Genomic DNA, 21,311 nt, shown 5'->3' with positions numbered 1-21,311 from the left:
CACCTACTTTTCCCTTAAAAAGATTATCATACTCTGGCCACAGGAGACTGCTACTGATCACATGACCAGGCATGCTCTTCAGTTAATTCTTCCATACATCGGCACAACCACACAGCCACACACAGCAGCGATCAAACTGTCTTGCTACAGGTCAAATGCTCCCTATATGGTGGTTGTTTTTTGGCAGGTGGAGGTAAAAAAGCCAGGACCTGATGAAGTCCAGAGGGAACCATTTCTGACAGTTTGACATGCCTGCTGGGTCTGCCAATTGCTGGTAGGCTGGGTTAGTAACAGTGAAAACAGGCAGCGCGTGCACTAGAAGATGGAACTAACTGGCGCTGCTATAAGGTCCTCGGCTACAGGAGCACCACCGTGTTGCTCTGTGGCCCTGCTGGCTTCCTCTGCCTCAAAGCTGACACTAACACAGCCCTTGAGAGACAAAGAGTAGGTGTTAACAGATGCTGCTGACCCACATCACGGGCGGGCAGGATGGATAAACATGAGGTTCTTTTACAGAAGTTACTTTAAACGCTTTGGAAGAAAGGATCTATACATTTAAAAGCTATTAATAACATTCTTTAGAGCAAATTGTCACAAAAGATTTAAACTCCCGGATATAAAAATATTTGGAATATTTTTTCTTTCTTTTTTTTAAATATCTTTATTGATTTCAGAGAGAGAATGGGAGAGAGAGAAACATCAACGATGAGAGCATCGTCACTGATCGGCTGCCTCCTGCATGCCCCCTACTGGGGATCGAGCCCACAACCTGGGCATGTGCCCTGACTGAGGATTGAACAACCATCTCCTGGATCACAGGTTGATGCTCAACTGCTGAGCTACTCCCAGCCAGGCTGGAATATTTTTTAAAGCTAAAAATGTTCAACCAACAGACAGATGCTGCACCGCACCAGGCCATCATATTGATACACAAGTATACTTTTATTTCTTGGGACTTCCTGTTAATTTTCTTTAACCTACGGTGAACTGAGGGTATTTCCCCTGGCAGTTTAGCTCTGGTTTTGGGCAAAGTATTCCCACCAAAGGCTGTCGCCTTCCTTCCTCCTGGAGACGGAGTCCAGGGCCTTCTTACCTTGTCTCCAGGGGCACAGATGGCTTCGGTGGAGGGGCTCCTGTTTTTCAATAGCGTTGCCCATTCTAAAGCCAGAGGATCACAGAGCCCTTCCAGGCCAGGTGTCTTTGATGAACATCGAGTAGAACCCACTCAGCAGCAGAAAGAGGGCTAATTCATCTCTGGGACATCTTAACCCCCTCAGCAGCAAGCCCTGGCAAACCCCTGCAAGTAAAACTTGAATTCTACTCTAAAAGGTCTTTGCTTCCTGCCTTTCCAACTCTCTCCACTTCCACGGAGGAAATCAGAAGAAAAGGCTTGCTGTCGCCCTACCGGTGGGTCTCAGTAACCGTCTATATTAAGAAACTCGTTCCCCGGCCTTCCTTTGACACTTAGTCACGGGCACAGAGCAGCCTCAGAGTATGAACTATATTTCCAAACACTTTCATTACTGCTTTTCTTGAGCAGGGAATCAGGTGATCGAAAAGATGAAAGTTAAAAATGGGCCAATTCTGGGAGTGCCACTGGGAGAAACACTGTCATACAGACCCTAATGCCACGCCTTCTGTTTAAGGTTTCACCCTCAGACCAGTGCACATCACAAGAGAGTTCGTCAGAGAAGACAAACTGACTTCAATAGTGCTGTTTCCAAGGGAAAACAAACAAACATCAAACTGCTAGCTACACCCCAGTTTCCAAAGGAGGAAGACCACAGAGGACAAACTCAGCTAACATCTGTAACCTCAAGCTCCAATCATCTACTACAGTTTGTAAATAAAGAATCTTTCTGGAAAAAGTGTTACACCACCTAAATTTTGAACAGGTTTCCTGGGACAAAAGGAGGGCAAGGAATCATACCCTTTTTTGGTAAAAAAAAAAAAGAGGAAAATGTCAAAGTAGATGGAGAGATTTCACTGACTTCAATACCAGAGTTTGAGGTCAGAAACGCTCTTAAAGAATGCCCTGGAGCACGCAGAGCAAGTAAGCCTGGAGGCCCAACCACCTGGTTCAAGTCCCAGCTCTGCCCAACTGAGCACAGCAGTCTCAGTGTCCTCATTTGTTAAATGGGCATAATTCCAGTCCCACCTCCTCAGCTGTAATGAGGATCAAACAGAAGAAAACGTTTATGAAGAGCCCAGCATGCTGACGGACACTTAGGAATCCTCTGGTAAACATGTATCGTCAACATTTTTACAATCTTAGGCTGTGAAACTATATTAGCTCAGATGGCAGACTTCTGGTTTCAGTCAATTTAGCTACAGGCACACAATCAAAGGGAATTTCATTCTACTGGCATCAGGTGGTAAGATATGGGAGAAAATTACAGAACTAGAGTAAAACTTAAGGACAATGTTCTCCCAAAGGCCCTCAGAACCAGGAGACCGAGTACGAGAGGCACTGAATGCCACGGGGATCTGACTCGCAGGCCTGTGCTCAGCGTGCTTTGGCCTCCGCGGCACCAGCGCTGCCTGTCCTGAGGGAGGGAGAAATCCTGACGGTGCATAAGAACAAATGAAGCTAAATCCAAACTTCTGCAAGCGCTCAGGCCTCATCTTTTGATCTACAATATAGAAACCACATTTCAAGACTACAGCCTTAGATTCCAAACTCGGAAAAGCAAATAGCAGCAGAGGCCCATTCCACTCCTCCAGTGGTGGGGCAGGAGAGAAAAGCATGAGGACGGACCACTGCCAGCTCCCCGCCCCACACGCTGCACTGACGAGCTCTTCCTCCCATCAAACTGCAACCACCAACTGGGAAAGAGCAGAGGCCCGAAGTCCTGCCATGCCAGAGGGGCACTGAAACCTAACAGCTGGTCAAAACGTCCAACTTCAATTCAGTGCCCCACCCACCCCCACCAATAATCACCCCACCTTTTCCATACATTTGGAAGAGACCTCAGTTTCCTTCTAAATACATAACAATTTTCCTTATGTATGTATGACATCTGACCTCATTTCTTCCATGAGACATGAAGTTCAATGTATTTGCAAAAGCACAACAGATCAGAAAGGCTCTCCTTACGAACCTGCATCTTAAAGTCTCCTTTCAACTAAAGACAGTTTTAACTACAAACATTTGGCAAACGACTTACCAAGTGCTCTACACACATGCCACTCAGCACTGGCAGAATACCTGCACACAGTAGGTGCTTAACAAATGGGTGGATAAAGGGATAAACAAGTGAACAAATGAGAATTCTCTCTCTCTCTCACACACACACACACACACACACACCCCGACTGCCCCCACCACTGAGAATGGGTTAACCAGGGTTTCTAATTCATAAATAAACTCTCCTTCCTGCAAGAGCCAGGGGTGTGGGCCTGTCTCGTCCATGTCCCCACCCCTCAGTTCGGGCAGAATTCCCCTGCCTTGGAGTCTCATCCATATCTTTTTAATTTCCCTTATTAGGCTGTAGAGCCCTCGAAGTCAGTTCCTCATATGCCTGTGCACACGCAGATCAACAGGTCAGCTGGGGAACTGGGGCTCAAGCCTGGCTCTCCCTTTCCTTAGCTGGGGACTGCCACATCCTTAACTGTTGCCATGAGAAAATGCATCCCAAGTTACAAACCACTAATTTACTGATGAACCTTCCAACCTGGAAATTTTCTTGAGAGAACAGCTCTGAAAAGAAGACCCTGTGGTTCAATTGCTTCTCAGGTAATCATGGCTCCCAAAATGGTTCCAACACGAACAGGCTGGGGTAGGGGAAGATAAACAGGACAGTCTGTTCTTAAGAATGCCTCTCTGATGCCCAGCTTCGAAAGGTGTCTTTAAGAGTCATCCCCAAAGGTGCCTATGCTCACAATCCAAAATGGGCAAGGGACCCATCCCAGTGCACACCTCGGGGAGACAGCCTGGGACTCTAACGGGTAAGAGTGAAAATGAAATGCCCCAGAAGTGAGCGCTCACTGTGCAGCCACTCTAACGTGCTTCCATGTCCCCAACACATGGTTCGAGGATGCTGTGGATGCATGTAGTGCTTTCAATCACTGTATTTCACCACATTGGCCAAGTCATTCCCAGAGGCATTATCATCACAAGCCCCTCCCACACCTTACGGATGGGACCATGGGTAGGGTGGGGCTGCATCAGGGCCAGGTATGTAGCCAGCCCCAGCCCCAGATTTTTTTCTCCTTCAGGATATCTGCTACTTGCTTCCTCGCAGCCGGAGGAGGTAGGAGAGCAGTGGGCAGGTGCTGGCTTTGGAGGGCAGCTGGCCTGGTCTGAATCTCTGGAGGCACTTCCCAGCTGGGCAACTTTGGGATAGAACTTACCCTCTCTGGATCTGATTTTTTCACCTGTGTTGTAGAATGTGTACTACTATGCTGCCTACCTCATAAGGCAGTTTAGAGGTTAAACACGATGTTTAAAAAGTGCTCACACTCAGGAGATACTCTTAAAGAACAGCTACTGTTGCTGTTTATATTATTTTATTATACATAAACATCCAGGCTTTAGATGCAATACATTAAAGGAAAATCTTTAACCTCACAAGGGATCCTTCTTCCACATCACAGTAAGATCCACTGCAACACTCTGGTAACTAGCTCAAATAAAATAAAATTTCACTTACAAACATTTGTCCCATGGTAATAATATTTTGATTGTGGAAAACGATGTAAACCAGGGAGGTAACATTGTGGCTACTGCAGAGAGCTCTCCCCTCCCACAAGGTTCTACTGGGTTTAGAAGACAGCAGAATCAGGGAGTCCTGCTTCTTGAGGGAGATTAAGACAGAAATGACTCAGAAGGGAAAGGCCAGCAATCACTGTCTGTGCACATTCACTCCCAGAGGCAACGAGACAGGCAGGCTCTCCAGCGGTGCCCAGTAGCTGACACGGACAGGGTGCATGGAATTTGTCTGCTGAGAGGAAAGTCTGATGTTGGTCATTTCCCCTCCAGAGAAAAATACAACAATACGAGGAAGCGCCAGCACCGTGGGAATGTTCCAAGTGGGAGTTCCAGCTCAGTCCAGAACATAAACAAAGGGGAACGATCAGCCTGGAGGTCAGGCCCGCAGAGCACTGAGGCAGAAAGCCTGGTAGCCAGACTTCTGGGACCACAAAGACCCTACCTGGAAGTGACTTCCTGCCCAGCCCTGGAGGAAATCATCGAAGGCAAAGGTCCATCTCATGAAAACGGTCACAGGAAGCAGGGGTCGGGATTCTCTTTGACACACTCTTACAATCAGCCTCAGAATGTCCTGGCTTAGGGAGAGTCAGATAACATGCACAAAGAATTACTTAGTTTCCACTGTAATCAGTGTTGAGAAGTTCAGGGTAGGGGAACAGTCTAGCAGGGTGACCTAATCTAATCTGGGAGGTCAGGGAAGGTTGAGACTCGAAGGATGAGCATGAGTTGACCAAGCAAAGGAGTGAAGAGCATTCTGGGCAGGAGCAGCAAGTGGAAAGGCCATGAGCAGCTGACAGTATGTGAATGGGGGAAGGTCAGATGGGCCAGGGCCCTAGAGGTCCAGGACTTCATCTTATGGGCTTTTTTTTTTTGGGGGGGGGGGAGGGTTCCAATAGTGTTGGCCCAATCACCTGTGTTCACTTTTCCGGGAAGTCCATGGCATCTGATCAATGTCTCAGAATTCCAAAAGGCTAAGAACCAAGAGCTAGTCCAACCTTCTCATTGTGAAATGAAGAAACAGGTCCAGAGAGGAAAGACATTTCCCCAAGCTCTCACAGATGGCCAGAGAACCCAAATCCCTAACTCCCAGTCTGGTGTTTTTCCACAGCTAACCAACTGCCTTACTTCTGGCAGGGGTGTGTCAACAACAAAGTACTAATCCTCGCTGAATATTGATACTGTATCCCAAACAAGGCTGCTTTGTTTCTCTGTCTAGGCAGGACGAGAAGTGACACTTGACAGAAATGAACTGTAAAGTGGGTCAGTCCATCCTTCTCGGGGTCCAACCTAACTTGCAAATTACAGGGAGTCAGAGCTTGCCCCCCCGCCTCCAATTCCAAAGCACCCCCTCAAGACAGCTTCGGCAGAAGGTGCTGGTTCACTAAAGGAAGGGCAGTCAAGGTGGAGGCCTCACTGCTAGTCAGCCTCCAGCCTTGTGAAGCTGTTTATTCACTCTTCGTTTTCAAGTCAGGACTGGGACAAGAACTCAACCCAGTTGGCAGGACATGACAAGGAGAAGCCCACACCTCTAATTTTATCAATTCCACCTGGAATCGAGAGAAAGAAACTATCTGTTCCAGATTTTGATGCTTCGGGACTGGAGCATACGAAGTGGCAGATGCCCACGGAGAATGGGACAAACCCGAATACAGCTGCCCCTACTGTGGTCTCTCTGGGCTTGATCCTAGCAGGACCAGGTACGTCCCTGAGCTAGTTCTCAGAGCAGACCACAGCCCTCACCTACGCAAACTCGCAGAACTCGGTGGTGGTAAATGATTCCCCCTCAGTGTTTTCCTTTCCAAACCAGGGCACTTGTGAGAGCGACAGGAGGGTGCTATTAATAACCATGCCACAACAGCAGGTGGAAGCCAGGATGTGCGAGCGTCACCCCATCTGTCACAGTCTACATGAGCACGGTGATCCCCAAGTAGCAGTCCTCTGCTGTCTTGACATCTAGCTGTGAGGCTAGAACAGAGCTACGTTTATAAGCCGAACTCTAGAGTCTGATTCTGCGATCTAAGGCCAGGCCTTGCCTGGAGGCGGGAACCCGGGCCAGTTGCAGTGAGGCCATGAGTGCCTGAGCGCAGGAGCACTGGCTATTCTACCCCCACATCCCAGCGCCTGCTGCCAGGAACTGTAGACAGTAGGTGCTCAAGAAACCACCTGGAAGAGTGAACCAACGCTTCATACAGATTCCCTGATTCTAAGATGTGTAATTCTTTAGCACAACTTTTGAAATCAGGGTATTGTTTTATAACCTATCCTGCTAATGTATTTTATTTTTTTGTTTCCTGGGAAGTATTATTCAATCAATGTCTTACATGTGTTGGTGCCTGTCAGCCCACACTCATACAGAAACATGTTAATGACACTCATGGGACCAGAGACCCTATCATGACAATCACAGCTGGGCAGCTTTTGCAACCTTAAAATTCTTGGAGAAAGCCTTGATCTTGCTTCTGGACCCTGACTCAGAGATCAACCTCTGTCTTCCCCTCCCCTAGGTCAGTGATGCCGTCTCACGAATGTGGCCAACAACCTGGAACCCTGCCAAACAGCGCTGGAGTGAATGCCATCTGTGCTGTCAACCCGGAGAGGACGTGCCGACAACGGGACCCAGGCAGAGTCTCATGTAGAAGCCTCTGAGGAGCTCGAGAGTCTTTATTAACAGCCAACATGCAGTAAGCACTCCTACTGCCAGGCTATAGCCCCCACCAGGCTCTAGGGCTCTTTAGGCCCCTGGGCTTCCATCAGCGGGTCTTGGCACTGACCTATTTAGATGGACACAGGATGGAAACCAAGGTTGCCAGAGGGCAGCACTGACAGTGCCCTGTGAGGGTCTGTGAAGGAGCCCAGCACAGCTGAGAAGCTCAGGTCCAAGGGGACAAGATCCACATTTGGTGGGTACGGGATCCACCTTGGCTTCAAAGCTTCCTGCCCGACAGCAGCCAACACCTCATGATCGCACAGGATCCCTCAAGTGACATGCTTGATTACAAGGGTCACTGCGTTCAAGGCGGTGCCACGTAGGATGTCCTGCCAGGTGTTTGCAGTCCATCTAGAGTCCCCAGCCCAGATGGAGTTAATTAAAGCCGAGCATTTTTACCATAAGCATCGTTGCCCAGTAATACAGTTGTCATGTCGTGTTTTTAATGTTTCAATATAATTTGTTGTATTAAGATAATTAAGATTAAATAATGATTATGTAAATAAATACTGAAAACTATGTTATCCATAGTAATTTTTTACAAATTGTGGTAAATACACATAACACAAAATTTACATTCTTAACCATTTTTAAGAGTTTAGTTCAGTGTATTCTTAATAAACCCATCTCAGAATAAGCACATTCTCACTGCTGTGTTATGATCACTACCATCCAGCCACAGAACTCGTCTTGCAAAACTGAACTAAACATTAATTAGATGTTAAACATTAACTCCCCTCTCTCCCCTCCCTCAGTCCCTGGCAACCACCATTCTTCTTACCTTCTGTCCCTAGGCTTCCGATTCCCCTTAGGAATGTCATGCACACTGGTGGAACTGTACGTGGGCGTTTCACTCAGCCTCCTGTTCTCACGCTCATCCATGCTGAAGCAGGCGCCAGTTCCCTTCCTCTGGGAGGCTGTGTGAGGGTGCATTCCGTGCATCAGCCACGTTCGTTTACCTCTTCGTCCGTCAATGGACACCTGGTTGCCTCTACCTTCTGGCTGTTGTAAATAATGCTGCTATGAACCCGAATGTACAAATATCTTTTGAGTCCTGGCTTTCATTTCTTTTGGGGGTGGACTCAGGAGAACTGCTGGATCGCATGGTAGTTCTAATTTTTATTTTTTGGGGAGTGTCAGTTTTCTACAATGGCGGCGCCACTGTACATTCCACTGTGCACAGGTTCGTTTCTACACATCCTTGCCAACACTTGTTACTTTGTTTTGAGGACAGCCATCCTAACGGGTGTGAGGCAGTGTCTCACTGTCTGCACTTCCCTAATGATCAGTGATGCTGAGCATCTTTTCATGTGTTTACTGGCCATTCGTACATCTTCTTTGGAGATATCTACTTAAGTTTTTAAATTGAGTTGTTTGATTTTTGTTGGTCAAATGCCATCTTTATCTATTTCCAGGAAACAGAGCTAGTTAACCAAAGTCACACTCTATGCAGATAGCAGTGATTATGTCCATACAATGGAATACTATTCAGCTATAAAAATAACTTCTGATAAACAACAACTTCATGAGTCTCAACGGCAGTATTCTGGAAAAGGCAGTATTCTGGAAAAGGCAGTATTCTGGAAAAGGCAAAACTACAGGAATGTAAAACTGACCAACAGTTGCCAGGGGTGAGGAAAGGGTTTGATGACAAAGGGGCAGCAAGTACCCCCTGGCCCCCCGGGGTGATGGAATTGATCTCAGTCCTAATTGTGGTAGTGATTTCACAAATCTACAAGTGAGTTAAAATTCAGAGAACTGTATACCCCCAGAAAGGTCAATTTTCCTGTATGTAAATTAAAAATACTCTCATGCAGAGGGCAAAGGTTTCTCCTTTTGCCCACATCAGCATTATCTACGCAGCTTGCCAGCAGCATCCCATGAATCCTTATAAAACTCCAGGAATGTGTAAGTATTAACTGGCACTTGAACCCACGCTGACTGAACCAGGAGAAGCTATATCTTGATTACTTCAGATGCCCAAGATTCCATTCGCATTTCCAGGACCTGGGGTGTTTGTAAGTTATTATTTATCATATAACAGCAGGAATTTAGAGTTTGTAGAACCATGTCCAAACATAAATGAATCTTTCTCCCTGGGGGCAGAGTCCCTATGGGCAGAGCTCCCATCAGACCCTAAGCAGGACTTAGGATCGTTAAAAAGCTCAGGAAACTGTTCCAGTTCAAGGTCCAGGGAGGGACAGTGGCCTGCCCTGGAGGACACTGCGGGCCTGTGGTGGTGTCACTCTGGCCAGTCCTCTCTCCATGAGCTGAAGATGCCACAGTCCCAAGCCCTCTTAGTGACAGTGATGCACATGTTCCCCAGGATGACTTCAGGCCACACAATTTCCTCACTGGTATGTGTACTCCACCCACCAAGCCAGGGCCAGGAACTCTGGGCTCCCTGCGATGTGGGGCCGAATGTAGTCCAGGTCCTTAGCCCAATTTCTTTTTCGCATTCCACGACCATGCACATTTAGGGCAATTAATAGAGACAGCTCCTCATGAATAGGAAGAACAAACCAAGGACAGGCCATGCAGGAAAGCATGCTCTCAATCTGTGCCTTTGCTTTTCTGATGAGCTCAGAGAATTAACATTTGTAAGGTGCTCTGGACAAGCTGGGGCAGAAGCATGGAACAGTGTGTCATGCTAATTCAGTGAGAGGTTTGTAACCCTAGGACAGAAAGATGAGACAAAGTGAAGAGGGCTGGCTGGGCTCTGGTCTCAGCTGTGTTTTGAGCTGGCTGCACGGACAAAGTAGCAAGGAGACAGCGATCGTTCACTTTTGCAGATCAGAAAAACCCAGGGCAGCTCAGGCTGAGGAACACGCACAATACGCCAGGATTTCTGAATTTACGACTGTGAAAATTAATCAAGGGGGAGAAATAAAGGGTCTAAAATCACACCGCTGCAGCGTTGAACACAATTTGTAAGTGACTTGTACCGAGGACCTTGAATGGCATATGGTATTTTAACTGTCATAGAACAAAAGCACCACATTGTGAATATTTCACCTTCAGTGCTGAACAAAGGTGGTTTAATTAATCCTGAGTCACCTCTGCAAGGAGAAACTGAGGTGGTGTCTCTTGGGATGGAGCAAAAATACACCTGCCGGTGATCAGCCCCGCTCTGGCTCTAAGATAAGCTGCCCCCCCACAAGCACAGACCCGTTCCTTTTACTTTTTTGTTTCAATCCTCACCTGAGGACGTGTTTTAATGATTTTAGAGAGAGGGAAGGGCGGGGGGAGAAACACTGATTGGCCAGCAGCCTCCCATACACAACCCACTGGGGGTTGAACCCACAATCTAGGTATGTTCCCAGACTGGGAATCGAGCCAGCAACCTTCTGGTGCACAGGATGATGCTCCAGCCAACTGGGCCACCTGGCCAGGGCAGGCCCATTCCTTTCAGATACAGGAAGAAAGAATAAAATCAGGACTGTTGTCCTTCTGCCTCCATGAGTTGGGGCCTCATGTGTAGCTGAAATGAAATGCCATTCTCTCCCTATAAATGATTTCTTTGGAGATTTATTCTTAACTGTAAAAATCTATTCCCTGGAATTTCACTTTCTCAAACGTTTGTGTGTGTGTGTATGAGAGAGAGAGAGAGAGAGAGAGAGAAAGGAAGGAGGGAGGGAGGGAGGGAGGGAGGGAGGGGGATAAGGAGAGGGAGAGAGATCGTGAAAGGAATACAGCTGACCCTTGAACAACACAGAGCTTAGGGTGCTGACCCCCACACAGCCAAAAATCCAAGTATAACTACTGACTCCAAGAAACTTAACTACTAATAGCCTACTGTTGACCAGGAAAAGTCTTATGGATAACGTAAATAGTCGATTAACACATATTCTGAATGTGGTATGTACTCTATGCTGCATCCTTACAACAAAGTCAGCTAAAGAAAAGCAATCATAAGGAAGAGAACTGGGCTTGCAGTACAATCATGCGATGCATATGGCATTTTGGTCGAGGACAAGCCACATGTGCATCAGTGGTACACCACAGCCGGGGTGTGCAGTAGGCTACAGCATCCACTCGGATGTTTGCACACAAAAATCGCTTAGCAACAAACTTTTCAGAACACATCCCCATCATTAAGTAGCATATGACTATTTAAAAAATCCTCTAAAAAGAAAAAAATCCTGCATATAAGTGGGCCTGTGTAGTTTAAACCCATGTTGAAGGGTCAACTGTACCTCAACAGCCAGAGGCCTCCCTTCTGTGCCCCTGAAGTCTGAATTTCAGAGCACAGTGGGACACTGGGTCAGAACAAGGGCCAGTGTTTCTAGAGCACTCAGGTGTCAAGACTGCTACTGTGCTTTACTTGCACCATCTTGTCCAATCCTCCATCAACACCATACGGCGGGCACTTCTATGACTCTGTTTTACAGATTAGGAACTGAGATTCAGATAGGCAAAGCGACTTGCCCGAGATCCCACAACTGCTCCATACTGAGTCCACCCGCTCATTTTGCAGATGGGGAGACGGGGGGCTCAGAGGGGCATGGAGTGCTTCGGTGCAAACCCAGGGGCCTCCCGACCTCCAGCCCAGGATCATGCTGCTCCCAACATGGATGAGCATCGAGGAAAGTATGAAAGCCTAGATCAGAAGTCTCCTCATAGCACAGGCAGTGGGTAAGACTGTCAACTCCCTAAAGGCAAAGATGTCTTCTCAGTACCCTCCACTGCCCTGGCAGGCTGCCTGGCACTCAGCATTCGGCCAATGTTGCATCAATGAACAGGTGGGTGAGGGGGTGAGTGGACAGATAGGTGGGTGGGGTCACTTTTCATTGTTCACATCCAAAGCAGATCCTCATGCAACACTTCCAGCAAATGCACTTTTTAAGCCACCTCTGTAACTGAGAAACCGGAAGCTGCTTCATAGATCTATAGACAGATGTGGAGGCAACCTTAACAGTCCTGCAGAGGCTGTTCCCCCAGGGGAACGCCAGAGCCCTTCTAACCAAAGACAATGAAGGTACCTCCAAGCCAGCCTCTGGTGGCTCTACAGTGGACCAGCACTAGACCCAAGATCCAGAATCTCACGGGGCCAGGGGAACACACACCAAAGAGGGAGAGAATGATGAAGGATACCCAAGTTCCCCAACTGGCTCTTCCTCTCACTCAACACAGCCTTCTCCTCCTGCCGCCTCCCTCTCCTCAACTGTCAAATGGGCACAATGCCTGCCATTTCTCTTTAGTAAGATCAGAATTCATTGAATCACACCCGCATTTGAAGGCACACAGAAGTAATACTCAATGTTACTCATTTGGGAAAAAATGCTCTGTAACTCTAATACCTTATAATAACCAAACAAAAGAACAAAACCTAAAACAACAGCAAACAAGCTCATGTCCTACAGTGTTCTGAACGCTATAAAGGATTATGTAAGTTTTACTGTGATGATGAATAGTTAAGCGCCATGCAACATTAGTGTCACGAAAAACCAACAAAACAATCCCAATACATCCCAACTGTCCCTTTTCTACTGCAGATTAGACTCACAAAGAGTCAGCATTAAAAAGGGCCCTGAGATGGGTCTGACCACAGGCTGCAACAGAGGGGCCAGAGCCTCAGAAAGACTTTCGCATTTGCCCAAGGTCACCAACCAGGAGGCAGGGCTCACAGGCCCCCGTGAGCTGGGACCAGCCAGCCTGGGGGATCCGTCTTCTCAAGCATCCCCTCCAGTGTTATCAAGTGGTCCTTTTGGTGTAGCAGCTGCTGCCTATGTTAGAGGAGTCCTTGGCAACGTGAAGGCTCATTTTTACCCAAGTAAAAACAGCCCAGAGAAAATGTCACCACAGCCAGTGAGACTATGGATAAATGGGAAGCAGCCATGGGGGCTTTAGTCGGACTTGGCCCCGCTGGGTACATTGCACAGGCAAATCCTACTGTTCAGGATCTCAGGGTCCCAAGCACAAAAGAGGAAGAGCGCCAGGTCTCAGTTTCCTCCTCAGTAGAATGAGAACCTCCTGTTGTGTGGACTACATGAAACCACGTGTGTAACATACAACAGCGCATGGTCCTGGCACGTAGTGGGCACTTAATGAGAGTCAGCTATGACTATTACCTGTATTTAGCATTGAATAGGAGGGGTTAAGAGTAGCCGTTCCATGTGGGTTAAGTGACCCACAGCAGTTACCTGAAGGAGAGAGGCACCCATAACCATAATTGTTTCCTGCGAGAGGTTTCCTGCCTTGAGTCAACTAAGTGGCTACTCAGAGCCATCACATCCCACTGGACTTCTGCTGTCCTCTCTCCTAATTCATGTCCACACCTTTCCTCTCCCAGACTGCAAGCACAGGGAGCCGGACGGCTGGCTGCCATTTCGAACAGCATGGTTGGGAGCGTGACTGTCAATTCCACACCAATGGCATACACTTCTGAAAGCTAGAAAGCAAAAGCCTGAACCCGGCCCTCCTGTCCCCAGCCTCAGAAAGTGCCACACACCACCATGTGCTTGACAGGCCCAGCTCTTAGATGCTTGAGAAGCAGGGCGGTGTTTCCCAATCACAAAACTTCATGAAATGAGTGTGTGGTGCCAGAAAGCCAGCGGAAAGCAAGGAGAAAGACCACCTTCAGACCCCAGTGGGCACGCTGGGTTTAGGCTGCTGTGAGGCAGTGACGGTGCTTTGGGACAGGTCCAGAGACTGTCATCCATCTTCCAGACCACAGGCCGGGAGAAAGAAGTAGGGACAAAGAGGAACTGTGATCACCAGGGACCAGGTCCCCAATCCATTAGGTAAGTCTCTCCACTGCGTCTCCCTCGCTCACGAGGAGGAACTGGCAAGAGATACTCTCCTAAGCCCCTTGACAAGGAAGAAAGGGGGAGCCAGAGAACCCCAACAGCCTACCTCTCCTAGCCTCTCAATGAGAGCTGATGGTGCAGGGAACTAGTCCTAAATAACGCTCAGAGGCCACCCAAGGAAAATCACAAATGGAGACGGAACTCCTCTCAGGATGCTTGGCCGGGAGGCAGGCTGGGCAGAGCTGGCATATGCCCTGGTTTGTAAATGAGGCAGGATCACAGCTGCTGGAGGTGAAGGAACAATGCCTAGAGAACTGGGTTCTGTGTCCCCAGAGCCACAAAAGTCTCCACCAAAGGCAGCTGCAGAGCCAGGGTTGCATGGGGCTGCCTCTCAGCACGTCCTAGACCTCTCTCCAGGGTCCAGGAATCTGATCTTGGCCTCGCCATCGATTTTCAGAAGACTACAGTGATCAGGGTAACACAGAGGCCCCAACTAACTGTATACCTGATCAGAGTACTGGTGCTGCTAATTCACCAGGAAACATCCAAAGTGGCAATTCAAAAACCCAGAAGCAGCTCAATTTAAAGACAATTTTGAGAAACCTAAGTTCATTCTATGACAGTACCCATTCTTCTAGTAAGCAGTTACTGAGCACCTACTTTGTGCAGTGGCAACCCCATGGTGGACCAGACAGGCACCCTCCCTCGTGGAGTTAACAGTCTATTTAAGACTGTATTTGCTGATTTTCACCGTGCAGAAAGGAAATTGGGGCTTCGGCCTCTGGACGAGCTAAACGATATTATTCTACCTAGTGTTTGTTTATTTGGGGGCTTCCCATGGAATGTACTGCCTGCTAGGGGAAGAGAGGGTGCAGAGTCCGAGGAAGCGGGTGGGTAGACGAGGCTGAGAGCATCCAGGAAGTGGGTTTTCACCCTGCATTGGGTGGAGGACCGAGGAGGAGCCTCAGGGGCCACAGCGGAGCTAAGTAGCCCCCGCTACTCATTATCTAACAGCCTTCTGATGTTGGAAAGGACCTGCTGCTTTAAAACAACACAACGGGGGAAAGCACTAATTTCAGAGTTCTCCTCCTTACACCACTGATGGAGAAAATGGGACCAGAAAAGGGAAAGACCAGCTCAAGGTCACAATGCCAGGTCTCAAGTTATTTATTAGTCAGCTGGTCTGAAACAACGGACCAGAAACTAAGATGACAGATCCCCTAGAAATTCAGAGTGTGGGTTTTGTTTTTTTAATCATAAAGCAGCCTCTGGGGCAAGGTGGGTGGAGAGTCGGAAGAACACCTGTCCCAGCAGCAGGGCCCAGCCGGAGTCCGCGTGGGTGCGGCAGCAGGCAGCGTTGCCAGGCCGCTCCTCTTTCCAGTGCGTCATCTTATTATGGCAACAGGGACACATTCAGCTGGACTGAGGTAAGAGCAGCCCTGTGCTCAAGGCATTCTCCAGTCCAGGCTAATTTGGGAAATGATTTTTCTGCAAGCTCATGCATGACTCATCTTTATAGGCCTCCTATCAGGTCTGCTGGCTACCAGGAATCCCATTCAAACCACCTCTGCCAACAGCTGCTCAGGAGACCAGGAACATTTGGGGTGGCTGTGGTTGGTTTTTTAAAACCTATTTAGCCTATGTTCATGCTATTTCTTACTTCCTTATACTATTGCTAATGTTATTAGTATGAGCAATACCACATAAAGCCTAAAGACAACACTGGGTCTTCCTTAATTTAACTGAGATTTTTTTTGGGGGGGTGGTTAAAAAGAAAGTAATGTGAATAAGCATTAAGATAGAAAACCACTATGCCCTCAGCAACACGAAAGGCACTGAGCAGAGCTCTGTGAAGGCAGAAACAGGGCCAGCCGGGCACTGGAGATGGCAGTTGGCTCCCTACTTCACCGTGCTATGGCTGTGACCCTGGGCAAGTCACCAAACTTCCCTGGCAAAATGAGGATGACCGGCCCCGCTAGCCCTCAGGACTGCTGTGAGGATCAGAAATGAGGTCCTATGTCAGTGCATTCTGAAAACCATAGGAAACTGCAGAAATGTTCAAGACTGCTTTGATGTCACTGCTGGACTGTGACCTGGGGAAGGCTGGGCTCCTGCACGCTCTGTGCCACTGCAAGGCGCCACAGTGTTTGCCAACAAGGAGGTGCTCAGTAACTACTGCAGAAGTGAGTGAATGAATTACTACCAGGGGCCTAAAATGTCCTACTTAAGGACTGGACACATTTTGACCCCAAATATTGCTAATAAGATTTGAGAGGAGTTAAAAATTGATCAAAGTACAGTGACTGCTAATCCACAAGGACTCTTTCCTAGGCGAAAACAAGTGCAGCCCATGTGACAGTACACGCACTTTCTATCTGTTCTGAGAAAATTCATAACAAGAGTTACTGTGAATGTGGTCATTGTAAATTTTCTTTCTGTTACAATAAAAGCATCCTCAGCCTTTTGAAAAGCATGGCACTGGGTCTGAGACACGTATTACTCCTGTCCTCAGGCGGTGGGTGATGGGTGAGCCCTCCGCTTCACCTGCCCCTGGTGCAGCTCGAGGCCACCCTGAGCTGGCCAGATGGTTTCTAAATGGTGAAACTCATACACTGACTGTGGCTGCTGGGAACACAGAGCCGGTTTTGACATTCCCATCTCTGTGGCATCTATTTTATTGTCTGCCCCAGGCAGAAGGTAGGGCAGGGACCTAGAACAACTCCAAGCCCCGAGGAGGTGCTGGGTAAGCTACCTAATGCAGGAAGGAATGAGTGAGCAGCTGAGATGCGTAAGGAAAAGTGAAGCCCCTTCTTCCCTGCCCGCACGGCTGTGCCAGCTACTGACACATCCTCCACAGCTCACCTTCATCCCCGTTGCCCAGAGAGGCAGCTGCTGGACACCCCTCCACCGGGAGCCGATGTCACCCCTCTAACCTCCCAGTGCCTCCACACTGTCTGCTGAGGTCACCAGGGGCTCCCCAGAGCCTCCCAGAGCACCTGACAGAGCCGCTCAATGAGAGAATCAAGGAACCAATCAATGAACAGGGCAAGGCTTTCAAAGTGCAGATGGAAAGCCAACAAACGCAAACGGTTTCTCCAAGGAAGGGGGATGCAAACTCCACTGTCAATGGTCCAAGCAGGAAACAGGAGTCAGTGATGAGCAGTTGAGGCCCATTGCCACTGGTGCCTATCCAGAGCCATGTTCACTTTCAGAACCAGTCCTCTCAGTTCCTAAAGGAACCCACCGCCTCTCCTCGCCACTTCTGCCCACAAGCTCAGCCCAGGGTGCTCCTTAATCCACGGGGCTCCACTCTACCCTCCACCTCATTATCTCTGAAAAATACCAGAATTTAGAAAAGTCCCCCTCCACCCCAACCTTCTCCCTGGCCCTCCAAATTCAACCCGCCCCCACTCAGCCTAACTGGATAGGCCCCAGACAGCAAAATGACCCCCGCTGGCCTCTGGAACCCAGACTGTCCTTATTCCCCATAAGGCCTGGAGCAGAGACAATGGGAACAGCCCCATCTGAGGTTTGCCTTCCAGTGTCCCTATGCAATGGCAGGCCTCACAGGAGGGCAGCATGTATGACCTGCAGGCCCCGCCCACAGCCAGGCCACCCTGAATAACTAAATGTACTGAAGAGCAGCAGGGAAGACCCATAGACCTCCCCAGATGCTAACAGGGCCGCTGCTCACCAAGGACGAATCAGGATGGCAGAATGGGCAAGAGTCGCAGGGCCCTACGGATGGATAAAGGGGTTTTCTTTTACACTAAAAAACAACCTTGGAGCCTGGTCAGCGTTGCTCAATGGTTGTGCATCAACCTATGAACCAGGAGATCACGGTTGGATTTCCGGTCAGGGCACAAGCCCGGGTTTCAGGCTCAATCCCCAGCAGGGGGTGTGCAGGAGGCAGCCGATTGATAACTGACTCATCATTGATGTTTCTATCTCTCTCTCCTCCTCTCCCTTCCTCTCTCTGAAATCAATAAAAACATTTTACAAACAAACAAAAAAACACACCTTGGACTACTTAATCCCTGAGAAGTCAAAGTCCTTCTATTTTCAGAAGGAAGAGATTATGAACACGTGTAGGCAACACTTCTGTTGCTTCAAGTCAACAGACACGGGTGACAATGACTGTTTACTGGGCGTCAGGCTCCATGACTAACCAGGCTGCTCACTTGCTAACAGGAGTCCGGCTTCACCTAAGGGCCTTTCCTCTGAATGAAACACTCTGCTGACGACTCACCAGCAGGTCCACTTAGAAAACTCCAACAGAAACCCTGGTCTTGCCAACCTCAGAACTTTCTTGCTTAGCTGCCTCTCACCAAATGCACCTTCCTCCTGAGCTTTCCACAGCCCCTGGTCAGCCCCTTCCACTCTGCCCTCTTTCCCCACCTCTACCTCCACCAGGGTACCCTTATACCCTCTCTTCAGAGCCAATCACAAATGCTGTCCCTACAGAGCCTTCCCCATTCCCTCGGCTGTGCCCACCGGCCCGGACTCCTGTAACACCACAGTGTGCCTGCGGCCTGGGACCCGGGGTTACGCTGGGGCGGGCTCTCCAGCCTCAGACAAGCAGGGGCTTCCTGCTCTTTGCATCTTCACTACAGCTCCTAGGAGAGGGGGGTGCCCAGAGAAGGCCCAAGGAGAACCTATGCTGACAGAAACCAGGCTTAGGCCTCCTTTCTCCAGGTAACAGGGAAGGCAAATGAAGATTCAGCTCACTCTGGGGGGGTCTGACCCCGGAAAGCAGCTCACAGGACGACAGGTGCTTTTCATTTCGCTCCTATCGCTTTTCCACAATTTCTGAGCTTTTGACCATGAACGTATCCTAATCGTCAAAGAGCACCCTATTAATGTTATCTTTAAAATAAATTATCCCAGTTCCCCACCAGTACGACACCAGCAGAGGGTTCCTAGGAAATGCTTCCCAGATTAACCCAAGATATTTCTGGAACAGCACATGTGCAGGGAAGCAACTCATGGTCGCCCGTCAAGGTCTGAAGAACAGAGAGAATACCCAAGAAGCGCCGCCTGGAACCAAGGGCCCTGCCCCTGAAGAAGGCAGCGGGGCTGCGGGTCAGAGGGCCAGGCGCCCGGGCTCAGCCCGGGGCTCTCTTGCTGGGTGGCCTGCAGGCACTCACCCAAGGGCCCCGAGCCCCGGAAAAACCAGGACCGATTTCTCGCTCACAGAGAATCTGCAAGTAGATTTAACAAGCAGTGTTAAAAAAAAAAACACCAACAAAAAAAAACCCAACGCTCAGCACAGGGCCGGATGTATAGAAAACCCTCGATAAAGGCTACAATACACTATCTTTCCTGTGCTTGAACCGCAGCCTGAGAGTTGCACCTCCTCTGGGTCCACTCCCAGGCGCGTCTCAGAAAAGTGTCCTGGGTCAGCCTGGGGAGCCCGGGCAACTTGCAAATCAGTGCAGCCCCCCCAGCCCCAAGCCTGCCTTCCGCAGCTCGGGGGGCGGGGGGCGGGGGGCGGGCTGACGGGGGCTGCGGGGAGCAGCAGCCCCGCGCGCACGGGAGCCCCGGGCTGCCCGCCGACCCCCCGGGGCCAGGGCTGGGTCGGGCCCGGGCCCCACGTGCGCCGCGCCGGGTGTGCGCGGAGGCGACGCGGGGCCGGGAGCCCGGCGGCGAGGCCGCCCCCGCGGGGCCGCAGCACAAAGGGCCGGGTCTGCCCCGAGGCGCACGCTCCCCCAGCCCACCGGCTGCCCGCACGCCCCGCTCCGCGCTCGGCTGGGCCCCCGAGGGCGACTCCGCGGCCCCGGCAGTGCCCGGGCGCCGCCGCCCGCTGCCTTTGAAGCCGCCGAGGCAGACGCTCCCGGTTAAATTTAAACCCGAGGCTCGTTAGCGGTGACACATTTCACGGCTCGGCTCTGCCGCCGCCCAGGGGCCGCTCGGACGCGCGGCGGGCCGGCCGGCCGGCCGGGGAAGCCCGGGCCCCGCCGCGGTCCGCCAGTGCCCGCGGGGCCGCGCGCCGGCCGCGCCCCACCCCCGGGCCGGGCCCCCGAGCGCGCGGCGCGGGGCCTCGGAGGCGCCCCGAGCAGGCCCGGGCGCGGCTCCGCTCCGGCCCCGGCGCCCGGCCGCGCGCCCCCGGGGGCCCGCACCCCGCCCGCCCGCCCGCGCTCACCTGCTTTCTCGACCCTGCCGGACATCTCCGGGCTGCGCCGGAGGCCGAGGCCGCCGCTCCTCGGGCCCGGGCCGCTGCGGGAAGCCCGGGCGGCGCGGCCGCCGCTCGCTCGGCCCTGGCTGGCTCGCCGCGCCTCAGACGCGCGCCGGCATGGCGGGTCCGGGCCGCGGCCTGTGCGCTCGGCCAGCGGCGCTGCAGCGCGCCCGGGGCCGCCGCCGCTCCCGCCCCCGCCGCCAGCCGCCGCCGCTCCGCCTTCGCCGCCGCCGCCGCTTCCTCAGGCCCGCGAGCCGGAGCCGCGCCGCCGCCGCCGCCGCCCGCCCGCCGGGCCTCGGCCGCGGCCAGAGCGCCACCTGCCGGGCGTCCGCCGCCGGCGCAGCGCCCCCTGCCGGCCCGGAGCCGCTCTGCGCCTCCCGCCCGGACGCAGCGCCCCCTGCGGCCCGGAGTCCCCGCGCCCGCGCTAGGCGCCCCCCCACGAGCGCCCCTGACCACGCGGAGCCTTCACCGCAGGACCCGGGGCGGGGCGGGCGCCCCATCCCCACCCCCTTCGCGCAGGACTCAGCGCCCTCTGAAGGCGGAGCCCCAGCCGGGTCTTGCAGGCTCAGAGTCCACGCCGAGCATGAGATGATCCCCCGCCACCACCTGGGGCTCAGCAGCCCCTGCTGCTCGTTCACGGGCCCTGCCCGGGCCTCGCCCCGCCGAGACTCCGCGCTCCCAGCCATCCCAGAAGCTCCAGACCTGGGACGGACCTGGCCAGGGGTTCAGTCCGATCTTACCTCCCCACTCCCCCTTCTTCTGGAACCCAGTGACCCCTGAGGGCAGAAGCCACCTGGCCAGGTCTGGGCCTGACCCCATTTCCCAGTCCCCATGGTAAGGCCTGGACCCAGCCCATTAGGGCACAACCACCCCTATTCATTCAACCCCCAAACAGGGACCAAGGCGCCCTCTAGCCTGGAGCTCAGCTGCGGGCCTTTTCCAGCACAGTGATGAGTTCAGTTAAAAGTC

At 51.3% G+C, this 21,311-nt stretch overlaps 1 protein-coding gene across 3 annotated transcripts in view; it reads right to left on the bottom strand.

Moving 5' to 3' along the window:
- RAPGEF1 (Rap guanine nucleotide exchange factor 1) overlaps positions 1 to 20,381 on the bottom strand; it is a 122,316-nt gene extending 101,935 nt beyond the window's left edge. The window contains exon 1 of one of the 3 annotated variants that reach the window (XM_087822999.1): positions 20,310 to 20,381. In XM_087822999.1, the coding sequence (XP_087679125.1) occupies positions 20,310 to 20,334 (25 nt within the window). In that variant the 5' untranslated portion in view covers positions 20,335 to 20,381. Of the gene's footprint in view, positions 1 to 1,093; positions 3,265 to 20,309 lie in introns of those variants that run through there. The other 2 variants (XM_087822998.1, XM_087823001.1) reach the window with 2 other exon arrangements.
- Positions 20,382 to 21,311: the final 930 nt, after the last annotated feature.

The sequence above is a fragment of the Miniopterus natalensis genome, chromosome 12 (assembly GCF_054644295.1).
Source record: "Miniopterus natalensis isolate mMinNat1 chromosome 12, mMinNat1.hap1, whole genome shotgun sequence".
Taxonomy (NCBI): domain Eukaryota; kingdom Metazoa; phylum Chordata; class Mammalia; order Chiroptera; family Miniopteridae; genus Miniopterus; species Miniopterus natalensis.
The sequence above is the reverse complement of the archived record's forward strand: the minus strand, read 5'-3'. Positions and strand labels throughout refer to the sequence as shown.